Below are 17,659 nucleotides of genomic sequence, written 5' to 3'. Positions count from 1 at the left end.
GTCAGAAGACATACAAGAAAATTGCATTTCATTTTACTTACTGAAGACATTGGGCCAAGTGTCACCATAGTTTCAGGAAAAGACACATTCATGGCATTATTTCCTATATTCAATACCTTAATTTGGATTTCATTTCCTTTGGGGAAGACTGGAAGAGTTTTCTGAGCAAAATAAAAGAATATTGACAATGAGATCTCCAGTGCAACATTGATGATAATCTTAACCCTGGCACTGAAGTTACTTTAAACCTAGTCATGAAAGTATGTTATCTGAAGCATGCAAACACCTACGCTAAGCTTACCAATCACTCCCCTCCTGGCACCTATCAAAAGTGCTATTTGCATAGAACATTGAAGTCAACAGAAAGAGGCTATTCTTGAACCTACCTAGCTACCTCCAGGTCATGAAGCCTAAAATCTGAGGGGGCCATTTTAACCATGGCCTAAATTAATGTCTACCTTGTCATGGCACCTGAGCTCTACTCTCACTCAATGCCAACCTCCTCCTCCGTAATTCTGGAAGCCTAGTCCTCAGCCCTGGCCACAGTGCTCTAAACATCCTCTCACAAATGCTATATGTCCTCCTGCTCTACATTGCTTCTCAGGGTTTTTGCCTTTTTCCTGCATTGGCCTCTCTCAAGTCCCAGTGTCACTGAAGCATTCCATGCCTACTTTAGCCCATGATACATTTTCCACAAAGCCAGCTAAGTTCAAAAAAGACAGAAAGGGGAAAAAATACAAACCAAAATAAACCTCTTATCTGTCAACTTACAGACTACATAACACTCTGTTTATAAGACCTGAGCTCAGACTAACAGCAGTGAAGTCTGGTTCAGCCCCATTGTGGGTTCAATAGACTTGTGGATCAGCTTGGGAACTAACCATTATTAGAAGCATCTAAAGTAAAAATGTGTTTTCTCATCAAAAAGACAACTTACAAAGTTTTGAAGTACTGCTTGTTTGTATGTGAACTTCCTTTAACCAGATCTACTAGAATTTCAGATTGCAAAAGAACAAGTTCTATAAACATCCCTCCCATTAAAAAAACTGTATTATAAATTGAAGCTACTTTGTAAGTGTTATCTACTTTTCCTCCCAATTAAACCTGCTCATTTAACTGTTTTCCCAGCTGCATCCTTTTCGGTGATAAGAATCCATAATACATGCTGACCGAAAGAGACTCTTTCATGCCTTGCTTTGAGTCTTCCATGGCTACAGGGCTTGGTTTGTAGAGAAAACCCTTGCCTCCCCTACTCCTTTCAGTCCTGGAGGAAGAAGACTTGTGAATGCTCTACCGAAACCCACCAGAGGAGAACACTCAAGAATCAGAGGACAACTCACATCAATTTCCACTTGCACAATTGCAGCCACCACAAAGGCCATGGAAGCCAAAAACATTCCAACTGTCATCTTCTTCAAGGATCTGATTCAGGAAAAACAGAGACTGAATTTCAACTGGTCTCATACAGAAGATCTAAAAGTAGGCCCCAAAAGAAACATTCCTCACCTACCATTACCCAAATCCCATTACCCCCAAGATAAACTAAATTTCCTGTCAAACATGTGGGGTTGAGAGTGTGTTTTCCTCTATTACTCATGACCAAGACTAAAGAGGATAAATGGAAAACAGCTTCCCCTTTGCATTTTTATGTTTATTTTCTAGAAACTATAATTCACGCAAAACTCAAGATTACAGTTGGCATTTATGCCATCTACATATATAAGGAAACCTTAACTAGAGGCTGTCATCAGTAGCACTGTTTTAAAAGTCAAGTTTTCAGAACCAGTGGCACACACACATTGTTTAAGTCAAATACTCTTCTGGAATTCATGTATAAAACTCCATCATAAAGGGTGGTTTTTAGGGAGGGGATACCAAAGTTCTTTCCAGTGAGTGTTGGAAGCTGAGGCACTGCAAAGCTGTAAGACTTGGGGCCTCATCCCAGCCCAAACCAACCAGTCACTTACGTGAAATTGAGACCACATTTTGCAATCAGAGGATACACCACAGCATCTACAATGGGGACCATGATAACGATCAAGATGGCATTCACAGTCTGTGGAAGAAGCAGAGATAAAATATTAATGCTGTCACAAAGATGACTCTGACCTATGAAAGCAATTTAAATATTTTCTCCTACCTGCATCTGATCAGGCTGAATTTCAATAGTTCCCTACAAGAGAAAAAAAATTTCATTGATAATCTCCACAGATGACCATTAGGTGAGGTGGGGGTGGGGTGGGGCATGTCTGAGAATGACATGAAAGGGAAGGAGAAAAGGGCAAAGAGACTGAAACAAAGGAGTAGTGACCCGGGAAGGTAAAATATCTTGATAACCAAAACTTACGATTTTTCCACTCATAGTTGTTGCTTGCAGTGTCCACCTTGAGCCCTTAAAAACAAATAAATTTACGGAATCATTTGGGACAATGGAATTTTAAATTTTTGCAAGTTGATGGTGAGTCACTTCCAAATCAGAAATGAGGTCTGAAATGTTTCTGGTATTATTATTTTTTTTTAAACTTCAAGTTAGTCTCCTGGCTCCATTGTAACACTAGGTAAAAAGAAACAACTCACATTTATGTTGTACAAATTAATACAATATGAGGTACTCCAACCTGAGAATGTACAAAGTACTACTCTGGGATAAAGAGATACTTAGGAAGTACAACTCATTTCTGAGGCTTGATGGAAAGCATGACATCACCTGCAAAGTGAGAGCAGCTACCTACCCTGAGGATATTCTATATTTCCTGGCATCAACATTATTTCAAGTACATTATTATTGTTAAGGGTCATTTTTGACAGTCTAGGCTGTTCTAGTATGGATCTCTATCAAGAGAATAATGGGTTTAAAACTGAGCAGCCTAGTTGGAATTAACCTATTTTATAATAAAAGATGACCCAGGACTGTACAAGTATCTACAATTAATTCCATGGAGGACTAGACTTGTGTTTTGACATGAATCTACCCACTCCGCTAGGAAGACATCGTAGAGTCAGGAGAAGGGCCACTCGTTGGGTTGTTACTATATGCCAGTGACTGAGTACTTTATATATATTCTCTAATTGATCCTCACCATCTTGTGGTGGGTTATTAGATAACCCTATCAGAAGGGTTATAGCTACTAGGTGACATCACACAGCTACTAGGTGATGAAGTGTGTTCCTAATGCAGGTCTGAGTACAATAACCAGATCCTAACCACTGTGAAGTTCTGCTCCCTGGTCCTTAACATGCCGGTCTAAATCCCCTGCATACAAATAAGGAGATTAATGTGTAAGCTCAGCTTTCTTCAAAAGAGATGGTTTATTTTTATAATAATCCTTCCTGCACCAAGAAAGACATGTGCATATATATACAGACACACACATATATATATATTTAATTCTAGTTTCTAAAAGAAACGATATTTTATTACTTTGGTTACTAAGCATCACGAATTGAGTTGTCTACTACTATTTTGAAAAAGTCTTTGCTTCATGACTTAAAGCTGTAGTAGAAGGAGCTCGGCACTGTCAGGCCATCAGAATTACAGCTCCTGCTTGATATGAATGACTTTCGGTGAGTCATTTCCTATCCCTGGATGGTACCTTGAGCCCACACATTGCATGTTTCAGTGGAAGATATCAAGCTCCTCTCAGTTTAAATATTCTCTGGGTCACCTAAAAGGCAATATGTCTTTTTACCATTTGATTTCAATAGAAAACCAATTCTTTACTCTTAATTTTGATTGGCAACAGTTCCTGGATGCTTCCCTCAAATCCTTCCCAAATCTCCTTGTCCACATCTAATTTTCTTCCTTGTTTTGCAACAGAAATGCAGGTAACAGAACCACCTGCAATTGACGTTTTAAAAAGAAATTCAATATAATCTAACAATTGCCAAACAAATGAAACACATGAAGGAAACTTGAAGATAACATTTTTAGAAGTTAAATAGGAAGACTGGTACTGCCCAAAGGATGTTTGCTAAATAAAGAAGTAGAGAAATGTAGTTTTGCATTACCTGCTGATCAAACAATGCCCAGAACATTGGGAGAGGAATATACAGGAACAATACCCTTGTAACCATCTTAATCTGATAGATGAGCGGCTCCTGTAAATGAAGTGGGGAAGGGGCAAATCAACCATATGTCACCCACAACTATTTATCTATCTACAATGTTTAGTTTTCAGGGTAGAGATATTTGCATCTGGAGGCAAACTGGGAGGTGATCAATTGTTCCAAAGAATCCTACCACAGCCTTCTTTAGAAAACTGAAATTTTGTAAGCTATTTAAAATAAGAATTTAACATCTGTTTAGGAGGTAAATTACTAGAATTTGCTAAATGCCTCCTCCTCAACCACTTAATTCTTCTATATTTGAACTAAAGTACATGATCCCAATTACATATAATTAATGACAGGCTATACCAAATGAAAAAGTACAAAAAGGTAATATCTTTTCCAGATAAATTACATCCATTATTTATCAAGTCCTTCTCAATATAAAAAAGCACTCTCACATTGTCTTTTTTAAAATGCTAAAAAAAGGTTATGAGGATATAACGGATAGTTTCATCCATGTAGCCTTAATAATATGAATTGAGACTTTGGATTTTTACTTTCTTGAAAGAGATAATTGGGGCCATTTTAGCAATAATTATTACTTACATCATATTTCTCTTTAGCCCAGTCCAGCCAGTGCTCCCTCTTTGGAAATTCATTACTCCGATGCTTAAACCTATTTCTGACAGCAAACTGAAGGAAGGAAGAAAATCAAATTTCAAAACAGAACCCACTTCTTTATCAGGGAAGCACATTTCAATTAAATACTTTTTAATGAAAAAATATGTTTGTGAGAAAAGCAAGCTATAAAATTATAATACAAGAATATCAACCATGTTAAAAGGCATAACTGATGCATTTATTTCTAGTCTCTTTCTAACTAAGAGTATTTGAAGTGGGGTAAACAACATCACAAGTGCCACTACTTCATTCTCCAAATTTTCTAGATAGTACGTTCAATAGAAATATAATGTGAGGCGGTTGCAATTGAAGTTTTCTAGTTGCCATATTGAAAAGTAAAAATGAAATAAGTGAAATTATATCAATCCAACATATTATGTCAACATGTTATCAACATTAAAAATTAATGATAATTCATACAATCTTTTTTATACTAAGTCTTCAAAATCTGGGGTGTATTTTATGCTTAAGGCACATCTCAATTTGGATGCCAATTTTTTTTATCAGAAATATTTTATCTGCATTTAGATTTCATAAAATTTATGTTTGACCTCTTTTGTTTCTCAGATGTACCCTCTCTCTCTAAGCCAACTCTGCAAATAAACTCACTACCCTCCCCCCAATGTGGGACATGACTCCCAGTGATGGGCCCGGCCCTGGCATTGTGGGATTGAAAAAGCCTTCTTGACCAAAAGGGGGAAAAGAAGTGAAACAAAATAAAGTTTCAGTGACTGAGAAATTTCCAACTGAGTGGAGAGGTCATTCTGGAGGTTATTCTTATGCATTATATAGATATTCCTTTTTTAGTTTCTAGTATATTAGAATAGCTAGAAGGAAATCCTGAATCTGTTGATTCTTGATGATAATTGTTTAAATAGCTTTTATCTTGTGACTGTATGATTGTGAAAACCTTGTGACTGACACTCCCTTTACCCAGTGTACAGGCAGATGAGTAATAACATAATGACAAAATATAAATATAAACAATAGGGGGAGGGTAGAAGGGGTATGGGATGTTTTGTATGTTCTTTTATATTTTTTTCCTTAATTTTGAGTAATGAAAATGTTCTAAGATTGATTGTGGTGATGAATGCACAACTATATAATGATACTGTGAGCCACTGATTGTATACTTTGGATGGATTATATGGTGTGTGACTATATCTCAATAAAATTGCATTAAAATTTACAGTTGAAAAACTAGATTTACATACCTAAGTTGTTCCAAACATACTTAAAAGTTTTCCAATAGCTGAATTGAATATCTGCAAAATTAATTTAAATTCAATACAATTTAAAAGTCAGTTCCTTAATTGCACTTGCCCATTTCAAGCATTCAATAGCCACACGTGGCTACCATACTGGACAGCATAGGTCTATAATAAGTATATTATAACCCCATGAAAAAAAATTGGAAACCACTACATGGAAATACTTTTATAAAATAATAAAGATTATAGTTAAATATGTTTTTAAAATATGGGAGTACTGATCAGGAAAGTATGCTGGCCCACCCATGATAAAATTTAGGGCTAATAAGATTCCTTGTTAGTGCTTAGCAAGAGGCCTTCAGGGAAAGCACAGTGTCTTTGCACATGGCAGCAAGAGGATGTGATGGAGGGGGGCATGTGTGTGACTAAAAGGCAACAATGAAAGCTACTGACTGATTTTAGGATACTGGGCAACGTAGTACTCTACTAAATAGCTTGAAGTTGTTCTTTTGGAATTTGAACTAACTTGTCAATTGCTTGCAAAGGAAAGAATTGGATAGATGATTGGTAAGGTTCCCTCTTAGTTTGGGGAAACTTTTTGGTGGGAATAGATTTAGTGTTAGTGTGGATCGGCGGAGGAAAAGGGGACAGTTGCAAGTGAAGGGAATTTTGTGGATGAGGGAGAGGACACAAATGCTTAGCACATTTACATTTCACAAAGTGAGGTATACTTGTATAGTTTAACACAACAAAGTCAGGTAAAGAGAAAGTGATCTGAAATTATCTTAAGGCTGCCTTTTCATTCAAAAGGTTATCCATACATTTATTTTTTTTTTATAAATAAGTAACAAATTTTCCCCCAATTATGAAATGTATAGGGAAAAGAGTTGATTCCGTTATTCAAAGTTTCCCACTCTCAACATTTACTTCTAACCTATAGATGGACCTAGCTGTACCTAAACCATGTAGATGCATACAGAAGAAACTGTATTCTGCATATTTCCATCATCAAATATTCTTTGGAAACATGACTTCCGATGGCTGCACAGTATGACATAGATTCCTGTAACTTAAGCATCATTCTCGGATTTTCAGGAACTCAGTGTAAACATTTTGCTGTTATAAATACCACAATGATAATCTTCATTATGTGATGCTGTTTGTTTTGTATGTTCATGTTTCTTTATTGTTTTCTTAGCCTTAATTCCTAAAAGAGGATCACTGACCTTAAATGTTTCAACACTTTAAAGTCTTGATTCACATTGCTAAACTGCATTTCCCCATTTTTGTTTCAAACATCAGTCATTTTTTGCCTATTTCATAGGTGACGAGTCACTTTGATTTGCTTTTCTTTGACCCTAGATCCTATTTTATAAACTAATTTTACTCCTTACTCTTTGAGTTCCATTTGCATCCTTTATTTATATTTTCCATTTGGTGAGGTTTTTAAAAAAATTTTAAAGCAGTTTTATTGAGAGATATTCACATATCACATATACAGAATCCATGCAAAGTGCATAATCAGTGGCTTTTGTATAATCACAGAGTTGTGCATTCTTCACCAAAATCAATTTTAGAACATTTTTATTACTACAAAAAGAAAAGTCCTATGTCTCTATAGACTTATTTATATTTACATTTTATATAAATGGAATCACATAATATGTAGCAATTTGTGTCTAGTTTTTCATTTAGCATAATGTTTTTAAAATTATTATTTTTTAATTAGAGAAGTTGTGTAAAAACTTCATGTAAAAAACACAACATTCCCATATACCCCCCTATTGTTGACACTTTGCATTAGTGTGATACCTTTGTTACAATTGATGAAGGAATATTGAAATAGTGTTATTAACTATAGTCCATAAATTACATTAAGTGTATTTTTATTCATATACCACCCTATTATTAACACCTTGTAATAGTGTCATACATTTGTTATAATTCATGAAAGAACATTCTTATATTTGTTCTATTAACCCCAGTCCATCATTAGCAACAGAGTTTACTGTATTACACAGTCACACGTCTTATCCTCTAGCTTTCCTTCTAGTAACATACAGGACCCAAAATTTCTCTTTACAGTCATATTCACATACAAAGTTCAGCACTACTAATTACATTCACAATAAAGTGCTTCCATCACCACCGTCCATTTCCAAACCTTTACAATCAACCTAAATAGAAATACTGCAAAAATTAAGCATCAGCCCTTTTGGTGAGTTTTAGAGGTAACTTCAATCTATCAAAATAGTTAAGATCACTAATAAAGAGTTTGAAGGAAAGTCAAAGCTAAACTGAATTTTCATTTAAAGGAAGTAGAAGGTTTGGAGGGGCAGCTCCTTAAATACTCACCCCAATGCACTTGACCACTTTAGCCAAGATGTTCCCCTGTGGCTTGAACTTCTTGTACATTCCACTGCCAATGACAAATACAACTAGGTAGGGCAAAAGAAGATGTGTTATGTGATGCTTGACAAAAATATCCTGTGATCTTTTCTGTAGGTAGATGTGCTTGTATTTGAGTTAAAAACTTGTAATGGAAATACTGGGATTACTTGTGTAATGGGTTTACCTACCTACCTCACAAGCTCATGACGATTCAGAGAAGTTTCTAAAGTCCTTTTATGCTAACATTCATTAGAACCTCTGAATAATGTTATGTTTATATTCTAATATATAAACATTTAAGTCTAATATATCTACTAGTCAGAACTTGAGGCAGCTCATAGACACTTGGTACAGCTATTTGAGCTTAAGTTCTATCCCTACATAAAGGAAGACAAAAAGTATACATTCTTTCATAAGACAGACTAACATATTACACCACAAAAACAATAAAATAGCTCTAATTTTCTGGCTGCAATGGTAAAAGAAAGTTTCTTCTTTTCTTTTATCTTCAGAATAAAATAGAAATTATTCTGTTGAAACTTTTTCTTAATCATATGTGGCAGTATTTTTTTCTGTGGATGTTGTACAGAAACACAGTTACAATTCCTCCCATCTCCAGCTATTTTATAACAGTTTTACAAAAGTTAACATGCTTTTCAAGTAGGTCATTCCTCCATGGACCTTCTTAGCAAAAGGCATACTGTGAAAATAACTTAGAAAAAAAAAAAGCACTTCTGTAAGGGATTGTGAAAAAGTTGCCCCTGAATTTGTATTTCTGATTATCCAATACCATAATTCAGTAATTTAAACACACTCATGGATAGTTTGAATTCCACTCGCTGTCCTCAATTAAGAAGACTTTAAAATGACATTTTGATAGGCACTAATTTCCAAGGACATCTATAATATGTGCCTGTATCACCGATGGTTTTTATAGTTGAAGAAAGGAAGCTTACTTGTATTCTTTGCCCAAGGCCAACCTCCCTCAATCCAAACGTGAATGTTAAGATCCCACTAGATGGAGTAATTTAATATTTTAATCTTTAACTTCTATTAAAGTCTAAATCAAACATAAGGTTGCTGCACATCGAAATTTCTAGAGGTAGTACTGACACATAGGATTTGGCCTGTTCTCCATTCCTCCAAAAGAAAAAGCATGGTCTTTGATGTACACATGACTTGGACAGACTAAATGAGAATTTATGTAAAGTGCATGCAGGTCTAGTCCAAAACAGTATTTTTGAAATGCTCTCTATTCCCTGCCCAGAATTAGAGAGGACAAGGCAGATATGAGCCTGCTATGGAGAGTGTAATTTAAAGAATTATGGAAGAAAATGGACATATAAAAAGTTCAGAGTACTGAGCTCTAGCATAAATGTAAGGATAAAGCTAAGTTGCTAAAACCTCAGCAAAAGAGGTTAAAAGAAGGCCTACCCTCGATACTAGTAAGAACTGAAAACAAAAATTGGAAAAAGTGATGGAGGCTGCCTGCTACCTAATTTGAGTGGGAGAAAAGGCAAGGAAGACTTGGGTGTTACTGGGCTCTATTTTCTTCTAGTACTAACCATCTTTCAAGGGAGAATCCCATGTGGAAAACTTCACATTTCTTAAAGAGCCAATGCCAAGAACAAATGTACAAATTAACACATCGAGTATACACATATATTCCTTCTAGAGGGGAGGTAGGCTGATAGAAACATTTGGGGAAGATATATTACGGAAATTTAGATGTTCATCGGAAGTATTTAAATGATAATTGAACCAGGTTGGTTTCCTCATGCAAGTTTTAGATGAACACATATTGACAAGAGCAAAAACTTTCAGCCATGGGTTAGAGTTGCAGATTCTATCACCTTCACTTTCATCTACCTAGGTAATATCACACCTCTAAATGTCTAACTCAGTTGATTCCTTTCTCTGTAAACCTTTTCTTGGTCCCATTCCCTGTGCAATGGCATGCCAACTCCACTTTATTTGAATATTCATAGCATGTTGAACATCTGATGGTAGTTCTTTAAACTACTTTTTGTTACAATTTAATTACGTGGACTTAAAAAAATTAGTCACAATAGTTCATGTAGGGTCTGCACTGATCTTGGGCTCATGGAAATTCAACTGATCTCTACTTACTCAGAGACACAGCCATCAGAGCTGCAGGAACCCCAAATGCCAGTGGGTAACAAGCTTGTTTAGTGTGAATTCCACATTGTTGAACTGGGGAGAGATTATAAAGTTAAAACTCATTATGACATTGGTCATGCTCAGATAGCGCTATTTCTTAGAAATCCCTAACTGGTTATTGCATATTGTTTTCACTTAATGTTCCAGACTTATCCATTTGTCTTATGGATATCATTGCCAGCTGAAAAAAGCATCATAGTAGAAAGAACAGGAGATGGAGACAGGTTCTAATCTTAGCCCCCAAATGGATGCATAACTGTGGTTAAGCCAAACTCAGTGAGGCCCCCTTCTGTTCCTTCTGTTCTGTGGATTTTCTTAGTTGGGGGAGAGAATATGACCTGGATGCAGTAACTCGAAGATAGTGGGACTCAATAGGTAAAATCAAAACTGCACAGAAAAAAAATCAAGATTACATGTTCCTGCATTCATGCCAATTTAGAAACAGTTAGATGACCGAGGGTAGGAGACAGCAAACTGTTATGTAAAGGGCCAGATAATAAATATTTTAGGCTTTGTGGGCCATTTGACACTGTCACAACTACTCATCTCCGCCTTCGTAGGGTGAAAGCAGTCATAGACAGTAGGTAAACAAAAGGTGGTATCCAGATTTCTGGATATGGCCCATGGGCCGCAGTTTGCTGACCCCTTACCAAGTTTCACTTTAGCTCTGAAATCCTAGCATTTGGAAGGAAAAAAATTAAGACCTTGGAAGGGGCTAATGCAATTACTGGAAATCCTTTTGGTGGAATGCTGGAGCCTCTGGGATTATCTGATCCTATGGGAAATTTGACTTTGACTACGCTAATTCACAATTCTGTAGAGAAAGACGTTAACTAGTAGAAAACTGATAGTCATGCAAATCATTCCTGTTCATGGCAATGCATAAGAACTTTTTCTCCTCTGGTGGAGAATATAATATCTCTGTTAGTCAAATCCTCATTTGAACCAATTGCAATAGTTTTCAATTTTCCTCCTTAATTAATGAGTTAAATAAAATCTTTGACACCTTCATTTTATATATATAGGAGAGTCATGATTTCACCTTTTAAAAAAATTTCCTTTAGCAAATTCTATAATTGAAACATGCATACTACATACTGTAGTAGAACTTGGAAGTGGGGGAGGTGAGGCAATGTTATACAAGAATAAAAGTTATTGAATTTTTATATAAAAGAAGTTGGAAGGGGCTTTAGGTGTCATCTCTAAACTACTACTCTATGCATAAATTCATAAATCCCCACAAAATATTTTATTTCATAATTTCATCTGATTCTCACCATGGGCATCACAGTCTTGCTCATTTGTCCCCAAGTGCACATGATGGTATCAAGCTCTTAGTGGAACGCAACCACCCAGGTGCTGTTGACAGCTATTGTCACATTCTCCTATTGGCATTTCATTTGGAAATACTTGACAGGATAGGAAAACAAAGAATACAGCCTTGCTCACTAAATTCCTTCTAACTCACTGAAACATCCTTGGAGAGCAAAGCTTGAAGGCTAAAATGTCATCTACAACCTCCCTTCCCATCCTCAGGGCCACCCAGAGTTTGGAAATAGCCTCTGTGCCAGTTTGAATGTATTATGTCCCCCAGAAAAAGCTATATTCTTTGGTGCAATCTTGTGGGGCAGACAGAATAGTGGGGATTAAGTTGGAATGTTTGGATTAGGTTGTTTGCATGGAAATGTGCCCCACCCAGCTCTGGGAGGTGACTCTGGTGGGATACTCCCATGGGGGTGTGGCCCCACCCATTCGGGGTGGGCCTTGATCAGTGGAGCCATATAAAACATGCTGACTCAAAGAGACTGGATACAGTGCAGCTGTGAGTGACGTTTTGAAGAAGAGCAAGCTTGCTAGAGAGGAACGTCCTGGGAGAAAGCCATTTTGAAACCAGAACTTTGGAGCAGACGCCAGCCACGTGCCTTCCCAGCAAACAGAGGTTTTCCGGACGCCATTTGCCATCCTCCAGTGAAGGTACCCGATTACTGATGTGTTACCTTGGACACTTTATGGCCTTAAGACTGTAACTGTGTAGCCAAATAAACCCCCTTTTTATAAAAGCCTATCCATCTCTGGTGTTTTGCATTCTGCAGCATTAGCAAACTAGAACAGCCTCTCTTGACTCTTACCTCCTACCAAGAATAGGAACTTCGAATTATTTTTCATAACAATTTTTTTAAATGGATTGCTATGCTAAGGATGTGTTAGACTCTGCATTGGTCACTGGGATAAGGAATTCAGCTAAGATTAGAAAAGGAGGTAGAACTTGAAAGTAAAGAAGCTCATATTCTGGATTTCAATTAATACCCCAGCATGTGTCTGATAGTCAGAATATAAGGGAAGAGTGCTCAGACGGGGCAAAACAGCACAAACAAAACAAGGACCTCACCTTTTCACCTGACTTTCTTTCCCACAATTAAACATGAAAGACAGAAGTCCCTTTCTGATATTATTTTTACCTCTGAGCATGGGAGTGATGATAGTGGAAAGCAAACTTCCAGCATTGATGGATAAATAAAAGATGGAAAAAAATCTGTTTCTTTGTTTTTCCTGTAATGAAAAGGATACATTTAGAGCAAGATGACCTTGGTCAAATATCAACTGATCAAATATAACTGATGATCTGACTTCACCTCCAACTCAATTTTGGCTTGTATCTTACTTTCAAGTGTACTTGATAAGAATCACATGATTTGATGTCAATGGCATCTGATTCCTGGACGTTTATAATTCCTTTATGTGGTTTTCAGGAATGCATATGCTCTTACCTGGCCCTCTTCAAACTGATCTCCCCCAAATGCAGACACACAGGGCTTTATTCCTCCTGTCCCTAGAGCTATCAGGGCCAGACCACACATGGACAATACCCTGGGGAAAGAAAGGATATTGTTGAAACATCAGTTCCTTACAAGGAAGAGCCTTCTCTTTCCACTAATTTCCCCCAGAAGACCAGGATAAAAAAAAAAACAACACAGGGAAGGGACTCAAAATTTATGAGAAAGATAATTTCAAGGCAATGCAGTCTTGATAGTTGAATGAAAGCTTGAATTAACAAGTCTTCAAGTTGATACCTTTGTCTAATAGTTTAGAAAATGTAAAGTGATAGCTTGAAGTCTGATCAAAGGTTTATGTGTGGAGTTCTTGTAGCCTTATAATTGTCTAGTAAGAGAGCAGATAAATGAATTGTTAATTAAACAAATGTAAACCTTGTTTTTTGGCATAATCATAATAGACTACTGTACAGCCATTAAACAACATTGGGAAACATGGCTTAATGGAAAAGTGGGATATCAGAATACACAGTATGATCGAAATTTGTTTACAAAGTACACAACTGGAAAGAAGTATAGTAAAAAGTTTATAGTTATATCTAGGTGGTGGCATTAAGGGCTATTTATTTTCATTTACTTTTGTATTTTTTGAGTTTTCTGTAAGCATTTTACTTACTGAATTGAAAACAAGTCATTCATAGAATTTATCAACCTTCATTTTGTAGTTTTGTTAATTTTACTGTTTGGTGCTACAAATTTCAGGTTTTACAAGTGCTTATTCCATATCTTCTTGGTTTGCCAATGTTGCTTAAAAATAAAAATAAATGTTTACAAAGCTGATAAAAGCAAGAAAGATACTGGACAAAGAAAGAAATTCCTTAAAAATCCCACTTGTCTTCCTGGATTGACTGGCTGAAACTCCTCATTAAATTTGTTTGCCTCTTAATACAACTCATGTTTAATGTTGTTACTTCATGCATTTTAAAAGACAACAAAAACATGGCCATTTAATAATATGTAGCATGTGCTCTTGTGAGAATTTTAGCCATGTTCTAAAACTAACTCCACAAAATAGAATAAGTAGCTAAGATTTCCTGAGCACTTATTACTTGCCAGGTGGTGTTCTAGATGCTTCACCTGGATTAAGCCACAACAGCTTTATATGATGTAGGTGCTATTACAAACGAGGAAACTGGGCACAGAGTTTAAGAAACTTGCACAAGACCACACAACTAGTGAGGAGCACAGTCAGGATTTGAACCCACACAGCCTGGCTCCAAAGCCCATGCTCTTCCTGCACATTCTGGGTTAGAAAGCTGAAGCACATAAAGGAGAATTTGCCCGAGGTCTTACAGCTACTCTGTGGGAGAGCTGGGAATCTAATACTGGAAGCCATTGCTCTTAACACTCCCACAGTTCCCTGTGTGAAACAAGGATATTGTATCAGGAGATCCAGACCAGACAGCAGTCTGATGTACTATCGAGCTAGAAACGTGGGGATTGCAGATAATAATTTAAATTTCAAGTACATGTGCCCAACCCATAAGCAAGTTTACTCTTACAGATCAGGGACTTGAAGCCCAAGAACAGGTAACAAAATAATCATTACAACTAATCTATGAAGACAGATTTTAACCAAGGGAAATTAATCTAGCAGAGGAGCATTTGCCAATAACACTTTCCATCAAGAACCTAGCACATCTGGCTGGAACAAGTATTTATGAAAATGAATTACTGAAAAATAAGCAGAAGTATGATAAAGAGAGAAAACCACTGGTGCTGGAGTCTTGAGGAAACGTGGCGGCAGGGAGGGTCAAGGTCTATGGGGGTATGTCCCTCTAGGGAAGATCAAGCCAACACAAATACTGCGCGCACTGGCCATACATCCCACGACAGGTACCCAGGACAGCCACACCTCAAAGGGAACAATGACTTCAAACCTTAGGATGGTGACATACGAAATACTCAGCTGTTAGTCAAGAAAACACCCCTCTCTGCACTGCTCTGACAAGGGAAGAAAAGCTCCTCACATTCATAGAGAAGTTCAAGGAAAGAGATAAAAAAAATTATAGCAGCAATCAAGCAACCAGTGGTAGGTTAGTTAACATCAACTTACACATGTGCAGAAATGCTATTGGGGATTCCATCGTGGTTGAAGTCTGTGAGGTCAGTAATTGAGCTTACTGCAGTGACTGCTTGTCCAATTGTGTAGACAATGGAGAGAGACACAATTGTCCTGTGTGTCAAAGGGTCAAGAGACTCTAAGTTAATTGCACCAATGCAGTACACTTCCTATTCCACCATAAAAAGCACCTTCCTTCAAAAATTTCAAGAGCCTAGCCTTGAATACTCTTGTTTCTCGAACTTAAGTAAAACAGGTAAAGAAATTCGATGCATGGCATGCAAGTGTAGAGCAACGATTTGACTGGAGGAGCCAGAGGAAGGGGCAAGATCCACTTTATCTTTGAACAATTTGAAGGATACAATGTTTTATATTGCTTCACTATGGAAATTAGTATTTATACCTGTAAATGGTGAGAGATATTATTTACCAGTGAGACTCGAAACAATATTTGGCCAGGAATGGACTGCTGGTTATTTTTGTAGAATTATCTTTGAGACAGTCAGCAAATATTCGTGCTTCTGCCCATGGCATTCCTTTGGCCTGGAAAAGCCTCTACTTTCTTCTTCATCAAGTCCTAGGGAGCCTCTCCTGATAACCCCACACTGAGTCTGCTCTTGGAGCTTTTCCTACAGGTCCGGCGAGTGCTCTCTTAGCTGCCGTATACCACCTGTTCTCCCTGCCGTTGAGCAGCTCCAGCCCCTCAGCAGTCAGGGTATATATTACCGAGCTCCTTTGTCTTCACAGCCTTTAGCCTAGTGCCCCACACATCATTAGTGACAGAGAGTATCCCTGTTGCTATTTCAAAATGAAACAAAGACTTTGTAACTGTTTGGAGGAGGGAAAAAAATCTACAAAGGCTACTTGTATTCACTCCGCTAAAAAAATAGGCACTGTGCTAGGCTCTGGGAAATAATGATGTGCAGAAACGGGTCCCAGAATATTCTCCTGAGAGTTTATGCTCCTTGATTCTTTGTTCCCAGATTCCACCATCCCAAACCACAAAGCTTGTTTGTTAACAAGGAAAGTTCCAACGACTCACTTGAACTTTCCCAGCCACGAGTCGGCAATAAGAGCTCCGAGGATTGGCGTCAGGTAGCACAGAGCAACAAATGTGTGGTAGATGGCAGTGGACAGATTGTCATCCCATCCAAGGAAATTTGTAAAGTACAGAATCAGGAGTGCTTTTCGCAGAGGGGATGGGAAGGGGGAGGGAGAAACAAAGTTAGGACTGGCTCTGGTAACTCGGGCTTTTCATCAAGGGCAAGGAGTGTTTAAATGATTACCTCTCATTCCATAGTAGGAAAATCTTTCACAGAACTCATTGACCACGATGAAGAAGATGCTCAAGGGATAACCAAAGCAACTCTGAAGAGAAGAAAACCCATATAGGATTGAAATATGCTCCTCACTGCCCCATATTCACAAACGAGTGCTAGTGGCATGAAAGGAGACGATGCATGTTTAGTAAATTATCAGTGGCTACCCCACTGTGGAATCCAGAATTTAAAAAGTTTCATTCCCTTTTATTGGTGTTTCCACATAGAGACCACAATGAAATAAAGCATTTAGTTTTGTTTTTATTCTAAGAAAGACTATACACAGCATTTCCTAAATAGAGGACATTTGACATTTCACATAGAAACTCAGGATTAGTCCCTCATTGATGTTAGATGCACAGTACATATTTGTTAAGTGAATGGAGCACAGTTGTGAACATTTATGAGCAAAACGAATTATAAAATTTACAAAATGAAGATACTTGGAGAAAAAAGGATACTCACCCTTGATTTGGACATTCCTAAAAGAAAAACAGAATGCCACCATTAAAGTCAATCCATTACAATAGTTTTATCTGCCTCTAAACTCAGACCCTTGACTCTTTCAGCCAGTCAGATGTGCTGCTTATCAAATATCCCCAGCCCTCTCTGAGATCTCAGCTCTGACATCCATCTAAGTCTCTGGAATGAGGCCCAGGTATCTGTATTTTATTTTTTCAAACCATTTTATTCATATACCATACAACCCAACTGTGCTGGTTTGAATGTATTATGTCCCTCAAAACACCATTATCTTTGATGTAATCTTGTGTGGGCAGACGTATCAGTGTTGATTAGATTGTAATTCTTTGAGTGTTTCCGTGGAGATGCGCCCCACCCAACTGTGGGTGATGACTCTGATTGGATAATTTCCATGGCGTTCTTACCCCACCCACTTAGGGTGGGTCTAAATTAAATCACTGGAATCGTATA

General features: G+C 37.4%; 1 protein-coding gene across 1 annotated transcript in view; it reads right to left on the bottom strand.

Moving 5' to 3' along the window:
- Nucleotides 1-17,206, bottom strand: part of SLC15A1 (solute carrier family 15 member 1) — a 46,895-nt gene extending 29,689 nt beyond the window's left edge. Inside the window, exons 1-15 of the mRNA XM_037800092.1 lie at nt 17,192-17,206; nt 16,694-16,775; nt 16,450-16,591; nt 15,402-15,521; nt 13,283-13,382; nt 12,974-13,064; nt 10,464-10,547; nt 8,298-8,380; nt 4,657-4,743; nt 4,009-4,098; nt 2,348-2,392; nt 2,141-2,173; nt 1,968-2,056; nt 1,341-1,422; nt 42-161 (exon numbers count right to left, since the gene is read on the bottom strand). Of these exons, the coding sequence (XP_037656020.1) occupies nt 42-161; nt 1,341-1,422; nt 1,968-2,056; nt 2,141-2,173; nt 2,348-2,392; nt 4,009-4,098; nt 4,657-4,743; nt 8,298-8,380; nt 10,464-10,547; nt 12,974-13,064; nt 13,283-13,382; nt 15,402-15,521; nt 16,450-16,591; nt 16,694-16,775; nt 17,192-17,206 (1,263 nt within the window). The remainder of the gene's footprint in view (nt 1-41; nt 162-1,340; nt 1,423-1,967; nt 2,057-2,140; nt 2,174-2,347; nt 2,393-4,008; nt 4,099-4,656; nt 4,744-8,297; nt 8,381-10,463; nt 10,548-12,973; nt 13,065-13,282; nt 13,383-15,401; nt 15,522-16,449; nt 16,592-16,693; nt 16,776-17,191) is intronic.
- Nucleotides 17,207-17,659: the final 453 nt, after the last annotated feature.

Source organism: Choloepus didactylus, chromosome 12 (assembly GCF_015220235.1).
Source record: "Choloepus didactylus isolate mChoDid1 chromosome 12, mChoDid1.pri, whole genome shotgun sequence".
NCBI lineage: Eukaryota > Metazoa > Chordata > Mammalia > Pilosa > Megalonychidae > Choloepus > Choloepus didactylus.
This window is presented reverse-complemented; position numbering and strand designations above follow the sequence as displayed.